The 21,488-nt window shown below is 33.5% G+C and overlaps 3 protein-coding genes across 4 annotated transcripts; 2 read left to right on the forward strand and 1 right to left on the reverse strand.

The window, feature by feature from the left end:
- Positions 1-794: 794 nt before the first annotated feature.
- On the forward strand, positions 795-7,341 carry LOC133794463 (beta-galactosidase 1). The gene is made up of 19 exons (XM_062231693.1): positions 795-1,274; positions 1,499-1,594; positions 1,695-1,807; positions 1,902-1,968; positions 2,092-2,184; positions 2,293-2,436; positions 2,925-3,013; positions 3,102-3,207; positions 3,296-3,383; positions 4,055-4,173; positions 4,263-4,427; positions 4,633-4,811; positions 4,918-5,027; positions 5,220-5,329; positions 5,422-5,532; positions 5,603-5,713; positions 5,833-6,038; positions 6,122-6,458; positions 6,754-7,341. Exons 1-19 carry the CDS (start codon positions 1,104-1,106, stop codon positions 6,862-6,864), a joined length of 2,526 nt encoding a protein of 841 aa, XP_062087677.1. The 5' UTR covers positions 795-1,103; the 3' UTR covers positions 6,865-7,341.
- A 1,729-nt stretch (positions 7,342-9,070) lies between these two features.
- On the forward strand, positions 9,071-12,418 carry LOC133794464 (uncharacterized). Of its 2 annotated transcripts, XR_009875233.1 has the most exons (7): positions 9,072-9,807; positions 10,871-10,923; positions 11,212-11,299; positions 11,390-11,488; positions 11,585-11,712; positions 11,805-11,892; positions 11,986-12,418. XR_009875233.1 is itself a non-coding variant. In XM_062231694.1 (6 exons), the coding sequence occupies exons 1-6, from the start codon at positions 9,157-9,159 to the stop codon at positions 11,839-11,841; spliced, it is 1,056 nt and encodes a 351-aa protein (XP_062087678.1). In that variant the 5' UTR covers positions 9,071-9,156; the 3' UTR covers positions 11,842-12,418. The 2 variants fall into 2 exon arrangements, 1 of the variants encoding a protein (XP_062087678.1); XM_062231694.1 differs by having other exon boundaries at positions 9,071-9,807; positions 11,805-12,418.
- A 2,431-nt stretch (positions 12,419-14,849) lies between these two features.
- LOC133794465 (transmembrane 9 superfamily member 7) lies at positions 14,850-18,713 on the reverse strand. Its single transcript, XM_062231695.1, has 7 exons — positions 18,478-18,713; positions 17,406-17,570; positions 17,190-17,302; positions 16,937-17,045; positions 16,749-16,861; positions 16,492-16,642; positions 14,850-16,361 (listed from the first exon to the last, which is right to left on the reverse strand). Exons 1-7 carry the CDS (start codon positions 18,610-18,612, stop codon positions 15,204-15,206), a joined length of 1,944 nt encoding a protein of 647 aa, XP_062087679.1. The 5' UTR covers positions 18,613-18,713; the 3' UTR covers positions 14,850-15,203.
- Between the last annotated feature and the right edge of the window lie 2,775 nt (positions 18,714-21,488).

The following is a 21,488-nucleotide window of genomic DNA, read 5'->3' on the forward strand; positions in this document are numbered from 1 at the left end:
GTTAACGGTTTTTTCGGTATTTGGTTTAATTGATTTTTGTTTTTTTGGTGTTTGGAAAGTCAGTGTACTCGATTTTTTTTATTTTTCAAATTTTATGCTCAGTCCTAACAACACTCAATAATAAAATTAGTAGTATCACCCATTATTAGGTTACAACACCCTCCAATTGACCAAACATGTTCTAACCATTCATGTTCGAGATTAATTAAATTAAATGTGGAACAAATATAATACAATCTTTTTTAAAAAAAAAAAAAACCAAAACCGATTATAATTTTGAGCTAAAAGAAAAACACAATTAAGATAGCATTTTACGCGCCCAAGGTGCCCGTGAACTGTACAGCCTTAATAAATTCAAAGTGAAATAAATCGGTCAAAGAAATTACATAAAGTATAGGCGCGTGGGTGTGAAAATCCATAAGACAACATAAATATTTGGGCCGACTAAGTTGGAAGGAGCCGAAGCCGACCATATGGGATTGTGTTAAGAATCTCTGTGTCCGGAAAAAAAACGCTTTAAACAAATGCCCTGGTTTTTAGCGAACAGCCAAACAGAGCTTTATAGTTAATTTCTTTTTTCTCTATAATAATAAATTTATTTACTCCTCCTATAATAAGGGGAAAAATAAAATAAAATAAAATAAAAGAAAAGAAGAGAGATTAATGAATAATAATATTGATCCACTGGATTAGCTGAGTGACAGTTCGAGTGAGGCCAAAAAGTGGGTCCAGCTTTCACTTCAAAACCTCCATTTTTCAGTGTTTAAAAGCAGCTGCAAAGCATCTACATTTTGGCAAAAACCCATTAAAGCTTCATACTTAGTTTGAAAACACACCATTTTCTTCTCTCTCCCATCTTTTCACTCAAAACAAAAGAGAAGTGGGAAAAAGTGAACTTCATTCTGGCAAACAAAGACATATGCCCAGCTGGGTTTTCTTGTCTCTCTCTCCTTCTCTCTGTTTGTACTACTAAAGGGGGCATAGAATAAAGTGACTCAAGAGAAAGAAAAAGAAGAAAAAGAAAAAGAAATAATATTTATTAAAAAGGTCATCCATTTACTTTGGTGGAGCTCAAGTAAGAGGAGGGGATTTTGGTTCATGCCATGATGGGGTTGAAGCTAGCAATGTGGAATGCTTTGCTTCTTGTGGTATTGTCCCTATGGGCTTGTTCTGTTGAAGCCTCTGTTTCTTATGATTCTAAGGCTATTGTCGTTAATGGCCAGAGAAGGATCCTTATTTCTGGATCCATTCACTATCCCAGAAGTGCTCCTGAGGTAATCCTCGAAATGTGCTTCATGGGTCTCTTTACTCTCCTTATTTTTTTCTTTTTTTTTTCCCGTACTTTGTTCATTTCCTTAATCTGGGCACTTGTTTTTTTTACTCCTCAAACTATTAGTTGTGTCTGTATATATATGTATTATATTTATATAATTATGCTTTTTTTCCTATGCCTCAAGAATCTTAGTTTAATGAAATTGGTACTTCTGGTTTGCTGCAGATGTGGCCAGATCTTATTCAGAAGGCCAAAGAAGGAGGTCTAGATGTGGTTCAAACTTATGTTTTCTGGAATGGGCATGAACCTTCACAGGGCAACGTAATGGATAATGGCCACCTTTTCTGTTTATGTGCGCTTAGATGTTTCTGACCATGCATTCAGATTATAATTTTTTTTTCTTATTGTAAATTTTTTGCAGTACTATTTTGAGGGGAACTATGATCTGGTTAAATTTGTCAAGCTGGTTCATCAAGCGGGCCTATTCGTAAATCTTAGAATTGGTCCTTATGTTTGTGCCGAATGGAATTTCGGGTAATGATGAAGTCGTAACAATTCTTATAAAAAAAAGTTCTTTCATTTTTGGAAGTTGCTAAAATGTGAAGCTAACCTTATGTTTTACTTTCAGAGGTTTTCCCGTCTGGTTGAAGTACATTCCGGGTATTCGATTTAGAACAGATAATGAACCTTTCAAGGTTTGAAATCTTTACTTGTACTTCTTTAGTTTTCACTTGCTTTTTCTTTTTTAATTGTTTTTTCGCAACATGATATTAACTTATAATCTCCTGAATTTTGATTTCTGAAATTCAATAATGAAGTATCACATGGAAAAATTCACAAGAAAGATTGTGAATATGATGAAAGCTGAAAGGCTGTATGCAACTCAGGGTGGTCCTATAATATTATCACAGGTAGTCCAAGTTTACTATTTCTGGTCCTAGATTTCTCAATTGTTATGTTGCAAGTAAAATGGATTTAGTGGTAGACTGATGTAGGCATCTTGTTGATATATTCGACAGATTGAAAACGAATATGGTCCCATGGAATATGAACTTGGCGCTCCTGGTAAAGCATACTCTAACTGGGCAGCTCATATGGCTGTGGGACTAGGCACCGGTGTGCCTTGGATCATGTGTAAGCAAGATGATGCTCCTGATCCTATTGTAAGTATCTTAAACCTTTTATTAATCTTTTTACCTGCTCTTTTCATGTTATTATGTAACACAAAGTTGATGTTTCTTTTGTTATGGTCCCTCACTGTTAGTGGGGTTGTTACTTAGTGATGTTATGTTCCCATGTTGCTTATGAAATAAAATGAATGATTATTCCTCGTTGCACATGGCAGTGTTTTCTCCTCTCTCTGCTCTTTGTTATTATTTAATTCCTTTTGGCATCTGTGAGCTTTTGCACTAATAACAAGTTGACCATTTTCTATTTGTTTATTTTACTTTTCTTTTCTACTTAAATTTAATGGCGTGGATTAATAAATTTAAAAGTTAGAATAAAAAAGTCTGCCTTATTTAGTTAAGCTTCACCACCATTACAATCATATTATTTCCATTGCCTTTCTGTTGTGTTTTCACAAATTAAGGATTTAGAACTTAATAGTGATTTTTTCTTTTTCTTTTATTTGCTTTTTTTCCCTCAACAGATCAATGCCTGCAATGGATTCTACTGTGATTACTTTTCTCCAAACAAGGCTTATAAACCTAAGATGTGGACTGAAGCCTGGACTGGCTGGTAAATTTGCATGCTTGTTGCTTGCTTTGGGAAAAGCATATTTTGGAATTTGGATATATTGGTTATAACTTTCTTTGTCTGCTTGCAGGTATACAGAATTTGGTGGTGCAGTTCCTTACCGACCAGCTGAAGACTTGGCCTTTGCAGTTGCTAGATTTATTCAGAATGGGGGAGCATTCATCAATTATTATATGGTACTCATATTGTTTTTTGAATCACCATTCGAAAGTAACACCTTATTGAAGCTAATTGAGAATTATTTGCTTGTTTTCATGGTTACAGTATCATGGAGGAACAAATTTTGGCCGAACTGCCGGTGGTCCTTTCATTGCTACTAGCTATGATTATGATGCACCTCTTGATGAATATGGTACGTGACTATGCGCAGAAAATGTTTGATGTTAAAAATTGTCCCCACCCAATGCTACTTTTCTTTAGAAATAGATAATGTTGATAGGATTATGAATACTATTAAGAAAGGGGGTAGGTGACTACAGTTAAAAATCTAGATTCTCTTGAGGTTGGTGAAATAATAATTTTTCATTAAACAAGGTGGCACAAGAAGCCAGCCGTATTGCAAGGTGATGTGCTCTGATTGAAATATAGACACTGAACTGAACCCCGAAATTGATTGCAACATGCCTTTGTTATTTCTTACGAATTTCTCATAAATCCTTTTGATTTCTTGTGTGAAAAACACTTGAAATGGTATCATTTGAAAATGTTAAGGATGCGCTCATTATCCCATCTTATGTGGGTCCATCCCTGTTGAAAGATTGATATGTGGTCATTACATCTTTCGGATATTAATTTCTATTAATCATTGCACACTTGTACTCGTACGTACACGCACATATTACTTGTTACTTAGCTTTGCCACCTCAGTGATCTAGAAGTTAAAGAAGGTGTCAGATGAAAATAACAAGCAACTAACCTTGGAATTTTGTCAGCTTTGACTGACTTTATGTGTACTTGGCTTATGATTTTTTTTACATGTTTATTGCTTAAATTTGATGGGTCTCTTCTATTTTCCTTGTGCAGGACTATTGAGGCAACCTAAATGGGGTCATTTGAAAGATTTACATAGGGCAATAAAACTGTGTGAACCAGCTTTAGTTTCTGCAGATCCTACTATAACACCACTTGGAAATTATGCACAGGTTGATCTTAGTTTTCTGACCAAATGCTTTTCTATATAATATAGGTCTGGAAGGAAAGCTTACATCTTAAACATGTAATTATATTGCAGGCTCATGTATTTAAGTCAAAATCTGGAGCATGTGCTGCATTCCTTTCAAACTACAACCCAAAATCATTTACAAAAGTGTCTTTCGGGAATATGCATTACAATCTACCTCCTTGGTCTATTAGCATTCTTCCAGATTGCAAAAACACAGTATATAACACCGCAAGGGTAAGAAAATGCTTTTGTTTGTTGAAAATTATACTTTCTGAAAAACATTAGCTACTTGTGAAAAGAATGTGTTGATTCAGCACCAGTCTATAAAGGTTAATTGTATTTCCAAGATATCCCCAGTCATTGTCACAAGTTGTTAAAACTATTTTTATGTCTATCTGGCTACAGAAAAGAAAATTGACATTTTTCTTCCCTGATTCAGGTTGGAGCTCAAAGTGCAACCATGAAGATGACCCGTGTTCCTATTCATGGAGGATTTTCTTGGCAAGCATACAATGAAGAGACCACCTCTTATAGTGATACATCATTCACAGTTGTTGGCTTATTGGAGCAGATAAATACCACCAGAGATGCCTCTGATTATCTGTGGTACATGACAGAGTGAGTAACATAGCTATGCTTTCTTCATTTTTCTTTGACATATCGCCTTGAAATGTTTCTCTTAGATTGTGCATTTTGTTCTTAATAATACCATTTGAATTTCCAGTATCAAGATTGATTCCAGTGAAGAATTTTTGAGGAGCGGAAATTACCCTGTACTAACGGTCTTGTCAGCTGGCCATGCATTGCATGTTTTTGTCAATGGTCAACTAGCAGGTAGGCAGCTTATTACTGATTCTTTTGTGTTTATGAGCACACTTCATTAAAATTTATTAGGCAGAATCGGTCTTCCTTCATCTTACTTTGAAAGATAGTACAGAGTAGACTAGATTACTCTGGTGAGCACTTCTAGCTTAATCATATTAGGGTTTCTCTCCATGACATGCCATTTCTTATTACTTTTTACAGGTACTTCTTATGGAAGCTTGGAATTCCCAAAATTAACATTCAGTAAGGGTGTGAACTTGAGAGCTGGAATCAACACAATTACACTTCTAAGTATCGCCGTTGGTCTTCCGGTTTGTCCTCTCTCTCTCATCTGTATTCCCAGTACTGAGCATGCATAACATGGAAATCTGAATATGACATGTTTACTGTGATTTGGCTTCAGAATGTTGGTCCACACTTTGAGACATGGAATGCTGGTGTTCTTGGCCCTGTTACTCTAAATGGTCTCAACGAGGGTAGGAGGGACTTATCATGGCAGAAATGGTCTTACAAGGTTGGTTTCCCTTGACTTCTCATAAATCCCTGAGATGGTAGTGATTACTAAGTCTATGTTCTCCCATCAGGTTGGTCTTAAAGGAGAAGCCTTGAGTCTTCATTCACTCACTGGGAGTTCCTCTGTTGATTGGATTCAAGGGTCTTTAGTAGCCCGAAAGCAGCCTCTGACATGGTTTAAAGTGAGTATCTCAAATGTCAACTTTAGTTCATTAGTTACTTATCCAAGGTTAAGTAAACTAATAGGTTCTTTCTGAGCCAGAATCCAAACGGATTTCTGACATCCTCTTTTTGCTTGCAGACAAGTTTTGATGCTCCAAAAGGCTATGCACCACTAGCTTTGGATATGGGCAGCATGGGCAAAGGTCAAATATGGATTAATGGCCAAAGTCTTGGCCGCTACTGGCCTTCTTATAAAGCATCAGGTAGCTGTGGTGGCTGCGACTATGCTGGAACATATCATGAGAAGAAATGCCTAAGTAACTGTGGGGAAGCTTCACAAAGATGGTAAGTGAAAATTGAAACTTTATTTGGGCTCTAATGTGTTGGTGTGAAGGTCACAAACTGACTAATATTATTAATATTTTCAGGTATCATGTTCCTCATTCATGGCTTAAACCAACAGGCAATTTGTTGGTGGTATTCGAAGAATGGGGTGGAGACCCCAATGGTATCTTTTTGGATAGAAGGGATGTAGATACTGTATGTGCTGATATCTATGAGTGGCAGCCAACACTAATGAATTGGCATATGCAAGCCTCTGGTAAAGTCAATAAACCTCTGAGGCCTAAAGCCCACTTGTCTTGTGGCGCTGGACAGAAGATTACAAAGATAAAGTTTGCTAGCTTTGGAACACCAGAAGGTGCTTGTGGAAGCTTCCACGAGGGAGCCTGTCATGCTCACAACTCATATGATGCCTTTGAAAGGGTATGCCACTATATCTTTGCGTTAGCATGCATCTTTTTTGTTTAGATCACATTGGTCTGCTATGCTACTATAATTGCTTTTTCGTTTATGGGGTCTCCTTTGTTTCCTGACAAGATATTTCTAATTCAGTTTCAACAAATGTCTTCATTGATGGTCTCCTCACCCTACTCACATACCATAGATTTTGACTTTGTTTCTTTTGTTATTTATCACAAAAACTCAGCTGGCTTATATTGGTTATGGCCTAGTGGTCATTGAATTTAAAATCTGACAATGTATATTATTTTCCCTGCAGCTTTGCATTGGTCAGAACGCATGCTCGGTTACTGTAGCACCAGAGATGTTTGGAGGTGATCCATGTCCTAGTGTAATGAAGAAACTCTCCGTGGAGGCCGTATGCAGTTGATTAAGCAAAAGGTCTCTCGCATTGTTTTCGTTCATGCTCGCATATAGCAATTTCAGTTAATTTTTGGGTACGTTTAATATTCTATACATGTAAGTCAGCTGCAACCATTCGTTGGCTTTCTCCTTGGTGAAGTTGTACAAAAGAAAATACAACACACCACATGGTCGAATGCCTAAAGAGCTCTTCAAGATGATTGTGAGTAAGCAATATGTACATAACTAGCTCTCGTTTCAATTGGTTCCTGCATGTTATACAATGGGGGAAGAAAATTGTGGGGTCAGTTGCACATTGAGATGACACTGATGAGAGTCCATGTGCACATTTTTTCTTTTATAGTTTAATTTGATGATGGAAGCTTCTGGCTTCCAGTAGTAAGCTTAAGGTTTCTCTTCTTTATGTGTAACTTGGGAGCAATTGTTTCATTGCTTGTTCTTGTAGAAATGTTTCAACGAGTAAAAATTTCAAGTTTATTATTCATGTGTTCGAGCTTCAAAAACTCACATTATGATGCTATATTATTAACAAGTTAAGCTTTGACTAGCACAGTTGGACCCTTTCTATTGCATGTGTAAAATGGCTTGTGAAAGCTAAAAAAATTATTTTCTTTGCTTTATCTTGGAGGACTTTTACTTAATAAGTCTCTGAAAAAGTGTCATCAGTAACAAAAAAGTAAAAGCCTGTTAAAAGACTTGCAGCAGTGTTTAAAGATAAAGACCAATGGTCCGACTGTTGAAATGACTGAACCGGAAATAATTCACTGAACTTGGTTGGTTAATGGTAAGAAGTCTGTGGTGACCAATGTGCAAAAATATTACTTCCCAATGTAGACTTAGTATTTTGTATATGGTTGTATACTTAGCATTTTTTTACATATGCATTCTTTACTGTCATGCATGTATTCCTGAAAATTGGAATAAGCTTTAGCTTTAGCGAAGATGAAATGATTTAATTTACTGGTCCATTAGTACTTGTTTGTACAAGGAAGGCATTGTTAGTTTGTTACCATGCAATTGCTTCACAGAACAGCTCAAATTAATGTGTAAAGATGAAAATGAATACATAAGAGCCCACTTTTTTAGCCTTGTTTAAGATAAGGTGCATTGTTTTTCAATTAAGAGAAAAAAACTTTGTGCTTATTTAGTTACAATCTGAATCAAGTGGGTGGAAACTAAGAGTCATAATTTAGCATATCAAGATCAATTAAAAACCTATAGCTTCATACAAATTGTTAGATAGTCAAATATTTAATCTGAAGTTTGGTTTCCCAGTAAGAACTACCATGTGCACAAAATCACTGCTCCAAATCTACCATTGGATTCGTTTGGATATATTTATATATATTATGTAGACTTAGCAATTAAAGTTCAAGAAGAGTTACTAATTTATTAACGCTTGCAGCCTCAATTTTTTATTATTGTATTTTTTAATTAATGTGTCACGTTATTCTCTTTTCTTATCTTATTATCTATTATGTTTTTTTAACTTATGTCGTTTAGTCAAATGATGCTAGATGGATAAGTTATATTTTATGAGTACTTCTTTTCCCACTACAAAATGTGGTGTGAAAGCCTTATCTAATATTATAATCAGTTCATAGTGACCAACTACAACTTTACATTACAAAGCTAGTAATGTTAATGATAATAAGGATTAAAAGAAAACCTAATTTATAGTGTTTGAACCATTCTTATTATATGGCACATTCAAATTCAAGTGTGTCAAAATTAGGACCTTATTATATGCATTAAACTAGGGAAAAATCACAAAAAAAAACTGTCAAATATCAATAGAGATGCACGTATGATTAAATAATTTTCACTAAAAAATAACTATTAAGTTAATAAGTAATTATATGTACACTTAAAATATACACTCAAATATTATACACAATCACTTAATATTATTTTTTAAAATAGTGTTTTCCAGTTTAGATAAATATAATATTGTGCATATTTTAATTAGTGTACATATCATTAAATGGTTTTTTTATTTGCTCACCTAATCTTAAAGTTTATACATAATAAGAAAGAAAAGTGTAAAGTTAGTTAAGTGTCCTACTTGTACATAATCTTGATTTAAATCCAATTAAAAAGACACACGTATTGTAATTATAAATAAATATTGTAATTAGAAGCTTTAAAATTTTAAAACAAGTAGTGTAGTGAGTATCAAGTAGGGAACATAATTTCTCTATAGCTTTAAGCTCACAAACACTATCAAAGCCAAGGCCTTTGTGTTTGTAATAGTATAAATCAAAACAAAGAAAGTCTGTAAACTAAATGACGCGTTTCAATGGCGGCTACATGTTCATATATATCCAATCTTGTCTCTAATTTTCCATTAACGAGACTCCATCAACCCCAAATACCTGATAGAGATAGACCCATGTTCGCCTTTTGCTTCTTCGTCTTCTTATCATCTTTCTCTGTCTTTCTTCTCTCCTTCGCTGTGTACAAAAGGTTAAAAAAAACAGAGCAAACCCAGAAGAACCAGAACCAGAACGAGCCCAATGGCGAAACTCGTCAAACTCCTGAAGATAAGTCGACCCATTTGACCCAGTCGGCTCGTTCACTCCTCCTTGAGATTTTACCCTCCGATTCCCCGAAATGGGAGAGCTTGTTTGAGAACCAAAAGGGCGGTGACCCGGCTTCTGAAGGGTCGGGTTTCGATGGGGAGAGGAGTAACTCGGTTGGGGATCAGAGAGGGAAAAAGAAGAAAAAGAGGAGCAAGAAGAAAAACTCGAATTCGAAAGGCGAAGATAATGGTGAAGAAGATGGTTCTCCTTTAGATAAAGGCGATTTGGGTTTGGGTTATCGGGCGAAACAGGATTTGGTTTGTTTGTACCCGTTTACATCATCAAGTAGTGTTACACAGAGGAAGATCAAGCAACAATATGATGAACTTATGAAGTGTCATCAATCCAAGGGATTGACACTGGCTCAGGTGCTTGCTTCTTTTTCCAAAGATGATGCTTTTTTTCACATTTTATTCATATCCGTAGCTATGCAAATTGTTGGTATATATTATTGTTTTAACTCTTAAATCGTCGTTTAAACAAATGATTTTATATTCTATGTTTTGTTTGATAATGGTTGAGTTTTAGATATTTTGATTTATGTCCTAAGTCCTAACCTGCCTTGCAAATATTCAACTTTAACTGTTACCAAATGTGTTAAAACACTGAGAAAGAAGAACAAAATATATGAGAGTGATCATTATCATGTTTTAGCCATTTGGGAAAATTTCAGTATTATTTTCACCTACTGTGGGAAATGGATTACGTTGGAAGGTTCATATCTGAGGATCAATTCCTCGTGGGATCTCCTAGAGTTTCTAACCTCCTAAAGATTATAAGGTTTAGAGTGAGGACACGATGTAGAAATAAAGAAATTCCTTTCTTATGCGTATAGAACACTAGGGGGAGATGCTTTGAACTATGTGCATGAGCAGCAAGTTTAACTATAGATATGTGCTTGAAAAGTTGGGCTGAACTAGAGAAGAGTAACATGAAAGTCTCAAGGCAATGGCTGCTTGGGCAACATTGGACTAGATAAAATTTCTGGAGTCATGTAGTTTGAGCTGTGAGCCTATCAGTGTTCTTGTCGTTCTTAGATAACAGATGAGATTTTTTTAATTTCTAATTATTTCTGCTTATCTTACCACCTGTAAACCATGCATTGAAGCGGCAGCTATTTTTATTTTTTTCTTCTTTAAACAAACATTTATTAGTTATGTTTAATTTCTCTCTGAAGCATGAAAAGTTTCCATAACATATTAGGACTTCAGAGACTAGTCTTTTTACTAACTTTTAAGTTCGTCTAGACTTTCATGTTGTTACAAAAAAATAAGTATGATATACTATCTTATAGTAGCTTGGAATGAAAGATATAAACTTTGGAGGATCATTTCATTATCCTATTCTGGTTATATTAAGATAGTATATATGGTAATTTCTTAGGGGTTTCACATACAATGTTTTAATCCTCAGTGTTTCAACATAATGCAGATTGGAGATTTTGCTAATTGTTTGGTGGAGGCTAAAAATGAGTTGCAGCACAAGTATGTTGTGATGCTACTTTTAAGAAGCTTTGTGATTTTTTTATTTAGCCTGAGTTTTCATTTTTCTATTCATTGCCAAATTTATCCACATATTTTAGATCAGCAGTACAAATTCATTATTTTCTATTAAGTCGTGTTAATTTTGTTGGCAGGAAGTCATTTGCAACTTATAAAACTTTCCTTCTTTTGAACCTCATGATTATGTAGCTTGATACAAATCAAACCTTTTCCTCTTTAATTTGATAATGTGACTTTAAGTTTCTAACTTAATGTCATTTTGTATGAAAGGGCTGATCTCATCCAGCGTAAGTTCACTATTACAAAGGCTTTACTATGCAAAGCAGACCGGTCTTCTTTTGATCGTCTTCGTCAGCAGGTACATATAACAAGTATTTGAATTTGGTACATAAGAAATGTTATTGTATATCTTGTTTCTCAATAAGAAGTTTATGCTATTATATTTCAGATATATAAACTAGAATTAGAACAAAAGAGACTAGAAGAGGATGCATTCGTTTACAATTGGCTCCAACAACAGCTCAAACTTTCACCGGCATACAAGAAGGTATTATTTTCATTTTTGCTAATAAAGTAACATGTGGTTTTCTGTACAGCATATTAGTTATGCATTTAACATGCTCCTTTCGCTTTTGCATTACAGATGCTAGAAATCGGTGCCCGCATGGAACTGAAAGAAAAATCCGAAGAGTTGATAGAAACGGCAGATACAGAATATTCTGACATTTCTTTTGAAGAGTTACTAGCACAAGAGAAGAAAGATTCATTTTGGTTGGTTATTATTGATTTATCTCTCCTCCCTTGTCTTCTCTATGAGCATGGATTACTAATTGCTGTACATTCCATGATTACTTGCATTGCAGGCAGAGAAATGGGAAATTGAGAGCTTGCTCAAACTAATCAGAGTGACTAGCTAACTGTAGTCATGGGATTTTTCAGTTCAGTTCAGCAGTATGTATATCCAACACCCGAAGTCATAATTCTTTGAACTGCTTGTTGTTCTTTGAACTGGGGCAATGAAAACAAATTCCATTTTTTTGGTAGGTTTTTCAACCAATGAAGCCGGTTTGAGCTGAAAGCAGCGTACCCAGTATTCTGAATTTGGGCCTTTCTACTAATTGGCAACATTTTCTGAGTTTATGGAAACTCTAAAATGTGCTCCATACCTGATCCTGTGCTGGTTTCTCTTTTGAGCTTTTGAGCCTTTGAGGGCGCCTATTTGCATAAAGCAAGCTTTACTTGAATCAAAGTTTCAAATGCATGGTGCAATGTCTGTGCAATAGATTTTCTTCTTCTTCTCTCTCTTTCTCCATATAATATACATTCTCTATACATGTAAGAGTGAGTCATATGGATTTTGGACTTCAAATGATAGTGCATGGAAGGAACTGAGGCATGAGACGTGTTTTTGAGTTTTGGGATCGCATAACATATAGTTAAAAAGTAGCATACTGTATTATATGCTATTGTTTTGGTAGCCTTATTTTATTTTTATATAAGCATTAAATGAAGACATTGATGAAAAGAGAATATATTGAAACTCAACAAAACAATTACAACTCAAGCTCTAACAGAGCACCCACAACTAGAACTATTACAACTGGTGAAACTTCTCAACAAAAGCTAAATCATTTTTCCCAAACTTTGTCTTAGGAAGTCTAAAAATTCTAGCTTTCAAATAAAAATTGATCAAATGATCTATACTGTCAGCTGTCATAGAGTAAAATCTGAATAAACGAGTGTTACGATTCCACCATATCATATAAACTGAAGCAGCCAAAGCAGTTGTTGCTATTTTTTGCTTCAGACTTTTAGGTCTCCCAAACATCCAAGAGGACCAATCTTCATACTTAACCGGCCATATATCAATTCCCAGTCAAGAAGCAACTTTTGATCTAACTTGCTGAGAAAAATGACAATAAAAAAACAGATGAGAATGAGTTTCCTGCTTCAGCTCATAAATTGGACACAGTAAAGAAGCAATACTCAAATGGTAGTGAACAAGCTTATCTCGGGTGAGTAAGTGCCTAAGAGTAGCTTGCCATAAAATAAGCATATGTTTAGGAACAGCCAAATTGCACCAAACTACATTGGCAAAAATATTTGTGGCAAAAATATATTTTTTTTTATGGAAAAATGTCTGAAGTTGTTTAAATGTAGCATTTAAATACTCAAAATTTTTGTTTGCATCAAAAATACCTAAAGTTGTTAAAACGTTTCATTTTTATTACCAAATAGTTAAAAAAATTAATACAAATGTATTTTAATTTATAAAAATTATTAAAATTATATAAAAATAACTTCAATTAATTCTAAAATTAAAAAATGTATAGTTTATTTAATGAAAAAATATTTTTGATTGGAAATAGTTAAATGAAAAACCAATAAATAAAAAACTATTAAAAGAGAAATTTTTTTATTGAAAAACGTTAATATGATAAAAAAATATATTTATTTACTATTTTCATCAAATAAAACTATTTTTTAATTTTAGAATTAATTTAGGTTATTTTTTTATATTTTTATATAATTTTAATGATTTTTTATAACTTTAAATACATTTGTATTAATTTTTTTTAACTATTTGGGTAGTAAAGTTGCAATTTTGGGTATCTTTGACGCAAAAAAAAAAGTATGAGTATTTAAATGCTATATTTAACAACTTTGAGTACTTTTTTAGTAAAAAAAATGTTTGGGTATTTAAATGTTACATTTGGTAAATATTTAATATTTTTGCCGCAAATATCCTAAAAGAAAAATGAGAAAAATATTGAGTTTGTGACAAGTGCTACTCCAGTTCAATTTCATCCTAATTTTTTTTGTTTAATCTTTTTGGCTCAGAAAGAACAATAATAATAACAACAAACATGGAAGCTAGCAAGGCAATGAGATTGGTTATTGAATTCAACAAAGAAAAATTTATAAGTGATGAGTCGCATTACTATACAAATACTTATGAGTGCATAATATTTTTATATCTCCAATACTAGTATATTTGAATTTATACACCGATTGAGTCACGTATTTCATTATAAAGTGGAAAATAGATGAGTTCCAAATAGAAATAACTCCATTGGTGTGACACAATCTTGTGCAAGTACAATTATATGGTAGATTGGACATATCTGAGGGAGTAATAATAAAATAAATATATTAGTTCTTGGTTACAATTTCCAAGTATTAAACTAATGCATTTTAAAAAATAATTCTACATTTTAGGACCTTATTATTATTTGTTTGGACAATGTGTTTTAACAAATTACTTTTTGGATCATGTAATTTGTAAAATGATTCACATATACCTTAAGTTCAATTTTATTTTGAATTGTTAATTTGGTAAATTAATTGTGATTTTAGTTTAAATTTTTTTGACCAAAATCGAGTTTAGAAATTTATTTAAAATATTTTACAAAATACAATGTCTAAAAAATAATTTATTTTCTAAGTATGAAAAAAAGTCTTAAATTAATGGGAATATGATATGACAAAGCAACAGAAATTTTTGGCAAAAAGAAAGAATATTGTAAACTTGGGAGATTAAAACATAGAGAGGATTGGAGATGCTCTAAATGCATGGTTATATTTTAGTGCCAAAATTTGGCATACAATAAACATTACATTTTTACCACTAATTAATGTTTTTTTATATTAATTGGAAGCTTATTAAATTTTCATTTATTTAATTAATAATTTTAAATTAAACCATTTATATGATTTGCTCATTTTTTTAACTAAATTTATCTTTTAATAATGCTGGTTGTTTTTGTTGTTATTTTTTTGGATTTTGTTGTACTTGGCTTTTCTATTTTCCGATTGTTCTCCTGTGTGTGTCGTACTGCGACCTTTGTTGTCATTTTCTCAAGAGGCTGTGAATTGCCGCTTTAACTTATCATCGAAAATCTTGAAGGTAATTAAATAAAGAAATTTATAAAATAGCTACTAAAAACCGACTAAGCGTTCACAGACTCGGATGCAAAGATTATGTTTAAAAAACAAGACATCTGAGATCATTGTTTTGAGCATCTTGTTACTTGTACACATACTACCTTACCTTTACTAAGTACAGTTCAAGAACATCTAATAATGTAGACAACATAACAAGCAAGCCCTATGCTACCATCACAATAGAAAAGTTTTAGACTTGGAAAATTTTCCTATCTTCTTTATAAGGAGAAAGCTAATCAACAAACTTCTCACTTCAAACCATTCCTTCAGCTTTCTCATGTATGTCTGGAGAACTTGGTCTTCATGTGATGCAATTTTCAGTCAATCTTCACGGACGAGTAGATCTTTCGAACAAACCAGAAGCACGCGTAGAAGCCGATGGTTCCGGTGAGGACAAAGAAAGAGTATGAAACAATGATCATGTACCCAAAGTACAGAACACCTGAAACAAACTTTGTTATTTCCAACTTGGTAAAGAAGTAGAACACGGAGTAGAGGAAAAGGTATAGGGCAGAGGAGCCAGCAGTCAAGTATGATCTCCACCACCAATGGTAATCTTCACTGCACAACTGGAAGTAGCAAAGAACGATTGTTATCTCCGCACAAGTGATCAAGAGGATGACGAACACAATAAACAGGAATCCAAAGATGTAATAGAACTGATTCAGCCATATTGATGTCAAGATGAAGAACAGCTCAATGAAAACAGCTCCAAATGGAAGAATGCCTCCAATAAGAATCGAGAAAACTGGTTGCATGTACCATGCCTGCTCTGGTATCTGCCTAGGAATTTTGTTCGTTTTCACGGGGTCTTCGATAGCTGGCTTCTTGAAACCCAGATAACTACCCACAAATACTAGGGGAACTGATATTCCAAACCATAAGCACACAAGGGCAAACATTGTACCAAAGGGCACTGCACCAGATGATTGTTCCCCCCAAATCAGTGCATTTAGCACAAAGAATACGGCAAAAAGTATACCAGGAAACATAAATGCAGTTTTTAAAGTATTCCTCTTCCATTCTGTGCCTTTGAACATCTTGTACAATCTTGCAGAGGAATAACCAGCAAATAAGCCCATGAAAACCCACAAGAGAACCATGGCAGTCATCAGGCCACCTCGGTTGGAAGGAGACAAGAAGCCCAGCAAAGCAAATATCATTGTTACAAGTGTCATCGCAAAAATCTGAACCCCAGTGCCGACATAAACACAGAGTAGACTAGAATTGATTGGTGCCCTAAAAGCATCTCCATGAACAAGCTTCCATCCAGTTTCTTCCTGAGCCTCATCTTGGGTTTCTAACTGATTGTAGTTGGAAATATCTTTGTACAAAGTTCTCATCATGATCATAGCCACCATACCAGAAAGGAAGAGGACAATCATCAGGGAGTTTATTATGGAGAACCAGTGGATCTGATCATCATTCATGAGGAGGTATGTGTCCCAGCGAGATGCCCATTTGATATCACTTTCCTTTCAGAGAGGGAAAAAGAAGATGAGTCTATAGAAGCTTATAGCTTGGACATAAACGGATAAATTAATTGCAAGAGATCTATTTAGCAGAGGAGAAAGCAAATAAAAACAGCGCTTGATTGGGACATACCACAAAGGAAACATCATATGTGAATATAACTTCCTTATCAGCATCAACCTCTTGCGGAACAGTGCTACCAGGCAGTAAATTTTTGGTGTCCTTATTGCACGTAACCAACTGAGGATTCTTCTCATTCCACTCCTTATATTCATGATTGATACTGAACACAGAAGTTGGATGAAACTACCCTCCCCAAAAAACAAAAGGCAATATGTATAATAGAGTAGTCTTGACAGCAAATAAAAATCAGGCTAGTTCTACAATACCTGTTTGGTGTAACCTCAAACCCAACAATTCTGGCATAGTCTGTCTCGGGATCTTTGTGATACATCACCCGGAAGCTCAAGTGGTTATTAATGAAATATTTCTCTTCTTTACTCTGTAAAACAAATAACCATGTCATCATATTAAGCACTCAACATTCTTAGAGTAAAATTTATAATTTGAAGCATACCCCAGCATAATTTCCTTTGAACCCCACACGGAAACCGTGCTCATAAGTTTTTGACTGAATTCCATCTGCCCTTTTCCTAAGAACAGCAACTGGAAGATTATCCAAAATCCTGCAAGTCAAAATCAGTGCTGTCAGTTAAATATAAATTTTTTAACTTAGGATGTCACCAAGGAATAATTATAGAATTACAAACCAATAACTGACAAAGGAAAAGCTCAGAATTACTTAGTATTGAATGACAATTTTTACTTACATGTTTGCTCGATATTCATCATCAATTTTTTCCTTGAAATTTTTAGCAGCTTCGGCATCAAGCTTAATTCTACCACAGGCCACTGTACATGATTTCTCCTCCCTCATTTTAAACTGGTAGAGCATTCATCAATTCAAATTAACAAAAATAAATTTGTACACGCAATAAAAATTCTATGAGACAAGAAAAAACAGGACGACACACTATGAAACTCACAACGTAAACAGAATTCTCAATGCGGTCACCTCGAAGCACCTCCCCAAGATTTTCTGCACTGTTCAAAATCTTCTTGGGCTTACAATATTTTAAGTAGTAGAAGTCATATGGGAGTTGTGTCTTTGTAGACGACAATTTGTTCACTTTGACAGGTAACTCATCGCCCTATCCAGGAAGGAAACAATAACAGTGAAAAATAAGGAAATCTTTAAAAAGACTAATGAAGTTGATATTACTTAATTTGAACAGCGTGATGAAAGTACAAAGATATGTCTCCAAGATACTAGACATAAATGACAAATTTTATTGTAAAATTGCTTCATTTTAAACACCATGTCTTGTAATCTAAACTTACACAGCGTGAACCTCAGTGTAAACCTTTCTAAGTTTCGTGAAATCAATCAGAAAACAGAAAGACACTACAACAAGATCTCCAAAAAAAAAAAAACTAATGAAACCTTTCTTTGGTCAACCTTATCTTTCAAAATTCTTATGAACATTATCAAATACATAACATTGTCTGCAGTTATAACTTATTTTCCTAGATTTCAATGACAGTTACACATTTCTAAACTTTTCGTTGTATCTCAAATAATTTCTCTCTTGCTTTCAAAACTCACATGTTGTCTCGTTCTCACATTTCTGAACGAAAAAAAATCAAATCTCCATCATTACATCACCGAAATTAAAAAGAAAAATCTAGAGTAGCTCAAAAGCAGTAAATAAGACCATAGAAATAATAAGCCCCCTAAGGATCCACAAACCAATAACAGAGAACCAATAAAGATGAACAGTAACTCAAATTCTCCACAATATTAAAAATCACGAAAAATAATAATTAAAAATCCGATGATGCCCCCTAACTACAAAGAAAAACTCACATCCCTTTTAAACCCTAAAACCTTAACATAGATCGGAATTGAACCAGAACAGATCAAACATAAAAGATTAAAAAAAAACCCAGATCCAACATAAAAGATAAAGAAACAGATAAAAGAATATGAAAATCTAAAGAGAACTACAAAGTGTAAAGAAATGGGATAAAAACTATAGAATAGAGGGAGAAGTGTACGGATTGGAAATCGCGAGGAGCAACACCAGGAAGGTAAAAGGAATGAACAGAGGAAATGCTGAAGAGAGCAAGGAGCAATAGCATGCCCATGGCTGTACCACTGGAGATCCTACCCATCGTCATCTTCTTCTTCATCGAAGAGAGTTTGAGAGAGAAAGAGAGAGCCCTTGCTGCTATAGACTTGCGCAGACAAAGATATAGCCTAAATTTCGCTTTCGCCCCTTGCAACTTTTTTCCCTTTTTGTTTAATAAGAAAAACAAATATATGCTTTTTTATTTTTAAGCAATGTAATGTTATGACATCGAGATTTTTTTTTTTTTTTTTGTCGAAATAATGTTGAGAATTTTTATATATACTAATTAGAAAAGTTTTTTAAAAAACAAAATAAAAAATTATAATGAGTGTATAAATTACGGGGGGACTTTGACACTCACACTAACTAAAATGTGAATAAATATAAATATTTGAGTTAATGTAATGTTAATATGAATTCAAAACTTAATTTTGATGAAAGGTTAGAGAAAAAACCTCAACAGTTACTGTAATTTTTCAATCTTTTTAATATAAATTATGGTGGTTTAGTCACAAAAAAAACTTAGTCATAATAATATTGTGACCACCACACAATATATCATTCTTTTTTTCTTAGTGTTCTAACACTTAAATATTGAAGAGTTCATCACGAATCATAAAGTAAAAATGGTTAAGAATATATAAATAAATAAAACTATCACTATATTTATATTTCAGTTAAGTGATTGTCTTTTAAGACCAGCAATATTTTTTATTCTTTTTATTTATAGTCAAAACAAGCAATAATTTTTAGAAAAATTATGTATTAGAGAATGATGCAATTTAATAGGAAAATATATTCCACATAGTTCTTTTTCAAACTTTAGCTCCTCTTCTCCTTTCAATAGCTTGTTTTCTCATAAGCTAATAAGTTGTTAGCGAATTTTACATCTAAAGTATATAGGGATAGAAACGGGGCAGGTAATTGGCAGGGATGCCACCTCATTCCTGTTAACTACTTTAGTCTCCATCCTTGCATATTCCCCATTAGGGGTAGGACGGAAAAATCAAGTGGGTACTTATTTATTTAAAACTAAAATAAACAAATGTAAAATACCTAAAATTAATATGTCCAAAATAAAATTAAAATATTTTAAAAATATGCTACAAAATCAAATAAAGAAACATGTAAATAAATAAATAAAATATTATAAAATAAATAAATAAAATTAAACGTGGCCTGGATGGGGCGGAGAGTGTTATTCTCGTCCCTGACCCATTTAACATTCGGGTTTTAAAAATGGCTCTGATCTCTGCCCCGTTCCCCGTTTAGGCGGGGAATCCCCATCCTCGTGGGGAAAATTTTCATCCTTAAGAGTAGATGAAATTCACTTAGCTTCTTTTCTTTTGATGTTTTATTAGAGATAGTATTTTTCTTAATATTTTATTTTACTTGTCATCTAGTTTTCCGAGTGTTATTATTTGAATTAGTCATGAAGCAGTACTTTCGATAGATGATAAATTCACGTAGAAAATTTTATACTAATGTGTTAAGAACAATGCAACACTACTTTTATATATAAAATTGGATTGTCTTTAAGAAATTTCATAACCGTTCATCTATGATCGATATTACAAAAAGTTACTAAAATAAATTAAATCTGATTATTACTATTGTTTTAATATTGTAATACAACATTCTTAACAAAAAAATAAAAATCCAATACAGTTATAATATAATTTAGCTTTTTTAATATAAACATTTTTTTAATTTAGTCAGGTTTATTGTGATAATTTTCCAAATCACAATAAATATATCTAAGTTTTTAAAGAGATTTTTTCTTAAATAGCAAAAAAGTAATAAAAAAAATATCATTTTTACTCTAGTACGAAATTTTTTACATTTATATGAAATAAAATTTCAAAATAACAAAAATACTCCTAGCTCTTTTTTCTCTCTGGCAAGCTGCAACGCGTCCTCGTCCTCTTTCCATATTAATAGAAAATCAATTAAATATGTCGTTTTAAAATTTATTAATTGTCTATTATATTCTATAAAATTGGGCAGCACGACAAACCCAAAATCAAAATTTGTATATAAAAAAAATACATATAATCCCAGATAGCCAGAATAATTATAGAAAATATTAAGTACATCAAGAATATATAAAATATATACTATAAATACACATAATAACAATTATTATAATTAATCACAATATAGGTCAAATAAATTATAACACAATGATTGGGTTTCATAACAAGCCAAAACGATGATTTTCCGAAACTCAAAACGAACTCCGGAACCTCGAAAGTTTTGACCGTCGGTCTACGGTGGATTGCAGTGGCTCGTGGTGGGCCCACCACCCAACTATGGTAGATGTGGGAACAAGTTATTAGGTTTTGAAGCCCACAACACGAGGAACACGATTGTGGTGACGGATTGGCAAACGGATGCCCGAGGTGGCCGAATCGCAACTTTGAAGTCGCGCGGTGGCCGAACTTAAATCGACCGGTTGAGGTGCTTAACAGGCAAGTGAGCTTTAGATTCCCGCGAGGTCGATAGTTTGGAGGCCTCTGAATCCAACGACCCGACGCGTGGCTATATGTGGGGGCCGGAAAGTAGACGTTCGTCGTCGGCAACAGTAGCACACAAAGAGGAAAAAGAGAGAGAAAGAAAGAGGAAGAGAAGGAGAAAGAAAGACAATACATTTTTTTAGGAGAGAGAGAGAGAGGGGTTACGGGTAAATAAGGCTGAAGCCTTTCTTTTTTTCTTCTTTTTTTGAAATTACATTTTGACCCCAAAATATTAAAATTCTTTTCAAATAAGCCCTTTAACAAAACTTTCTTAATTTTATAAAAATCTCCAATTAAAATTATATAACATTTTGGTCAAATACTTGACTACTCAAGTTTCTCTCTCTTTAATCTCATTAATAACATAAAATCATATTTTAAACACTATTTTTCTATTACTATTTCTGAAATTTTTAAACTT

This window comes from Humulus lupulus, chromosome 8 (genome assembly GCF_963169125.1).
Source record: "Humulus lupulus chromosome 8, drHumLupu1.1, whole genome shotgun sequence".
Classification (NCBI taxonomy): Eukaryota; Viridiplantae; Streptophyta; class Magnoliopsida; order Rosales; family Cannabaceae; genus Humulus; species Humulus lupulus.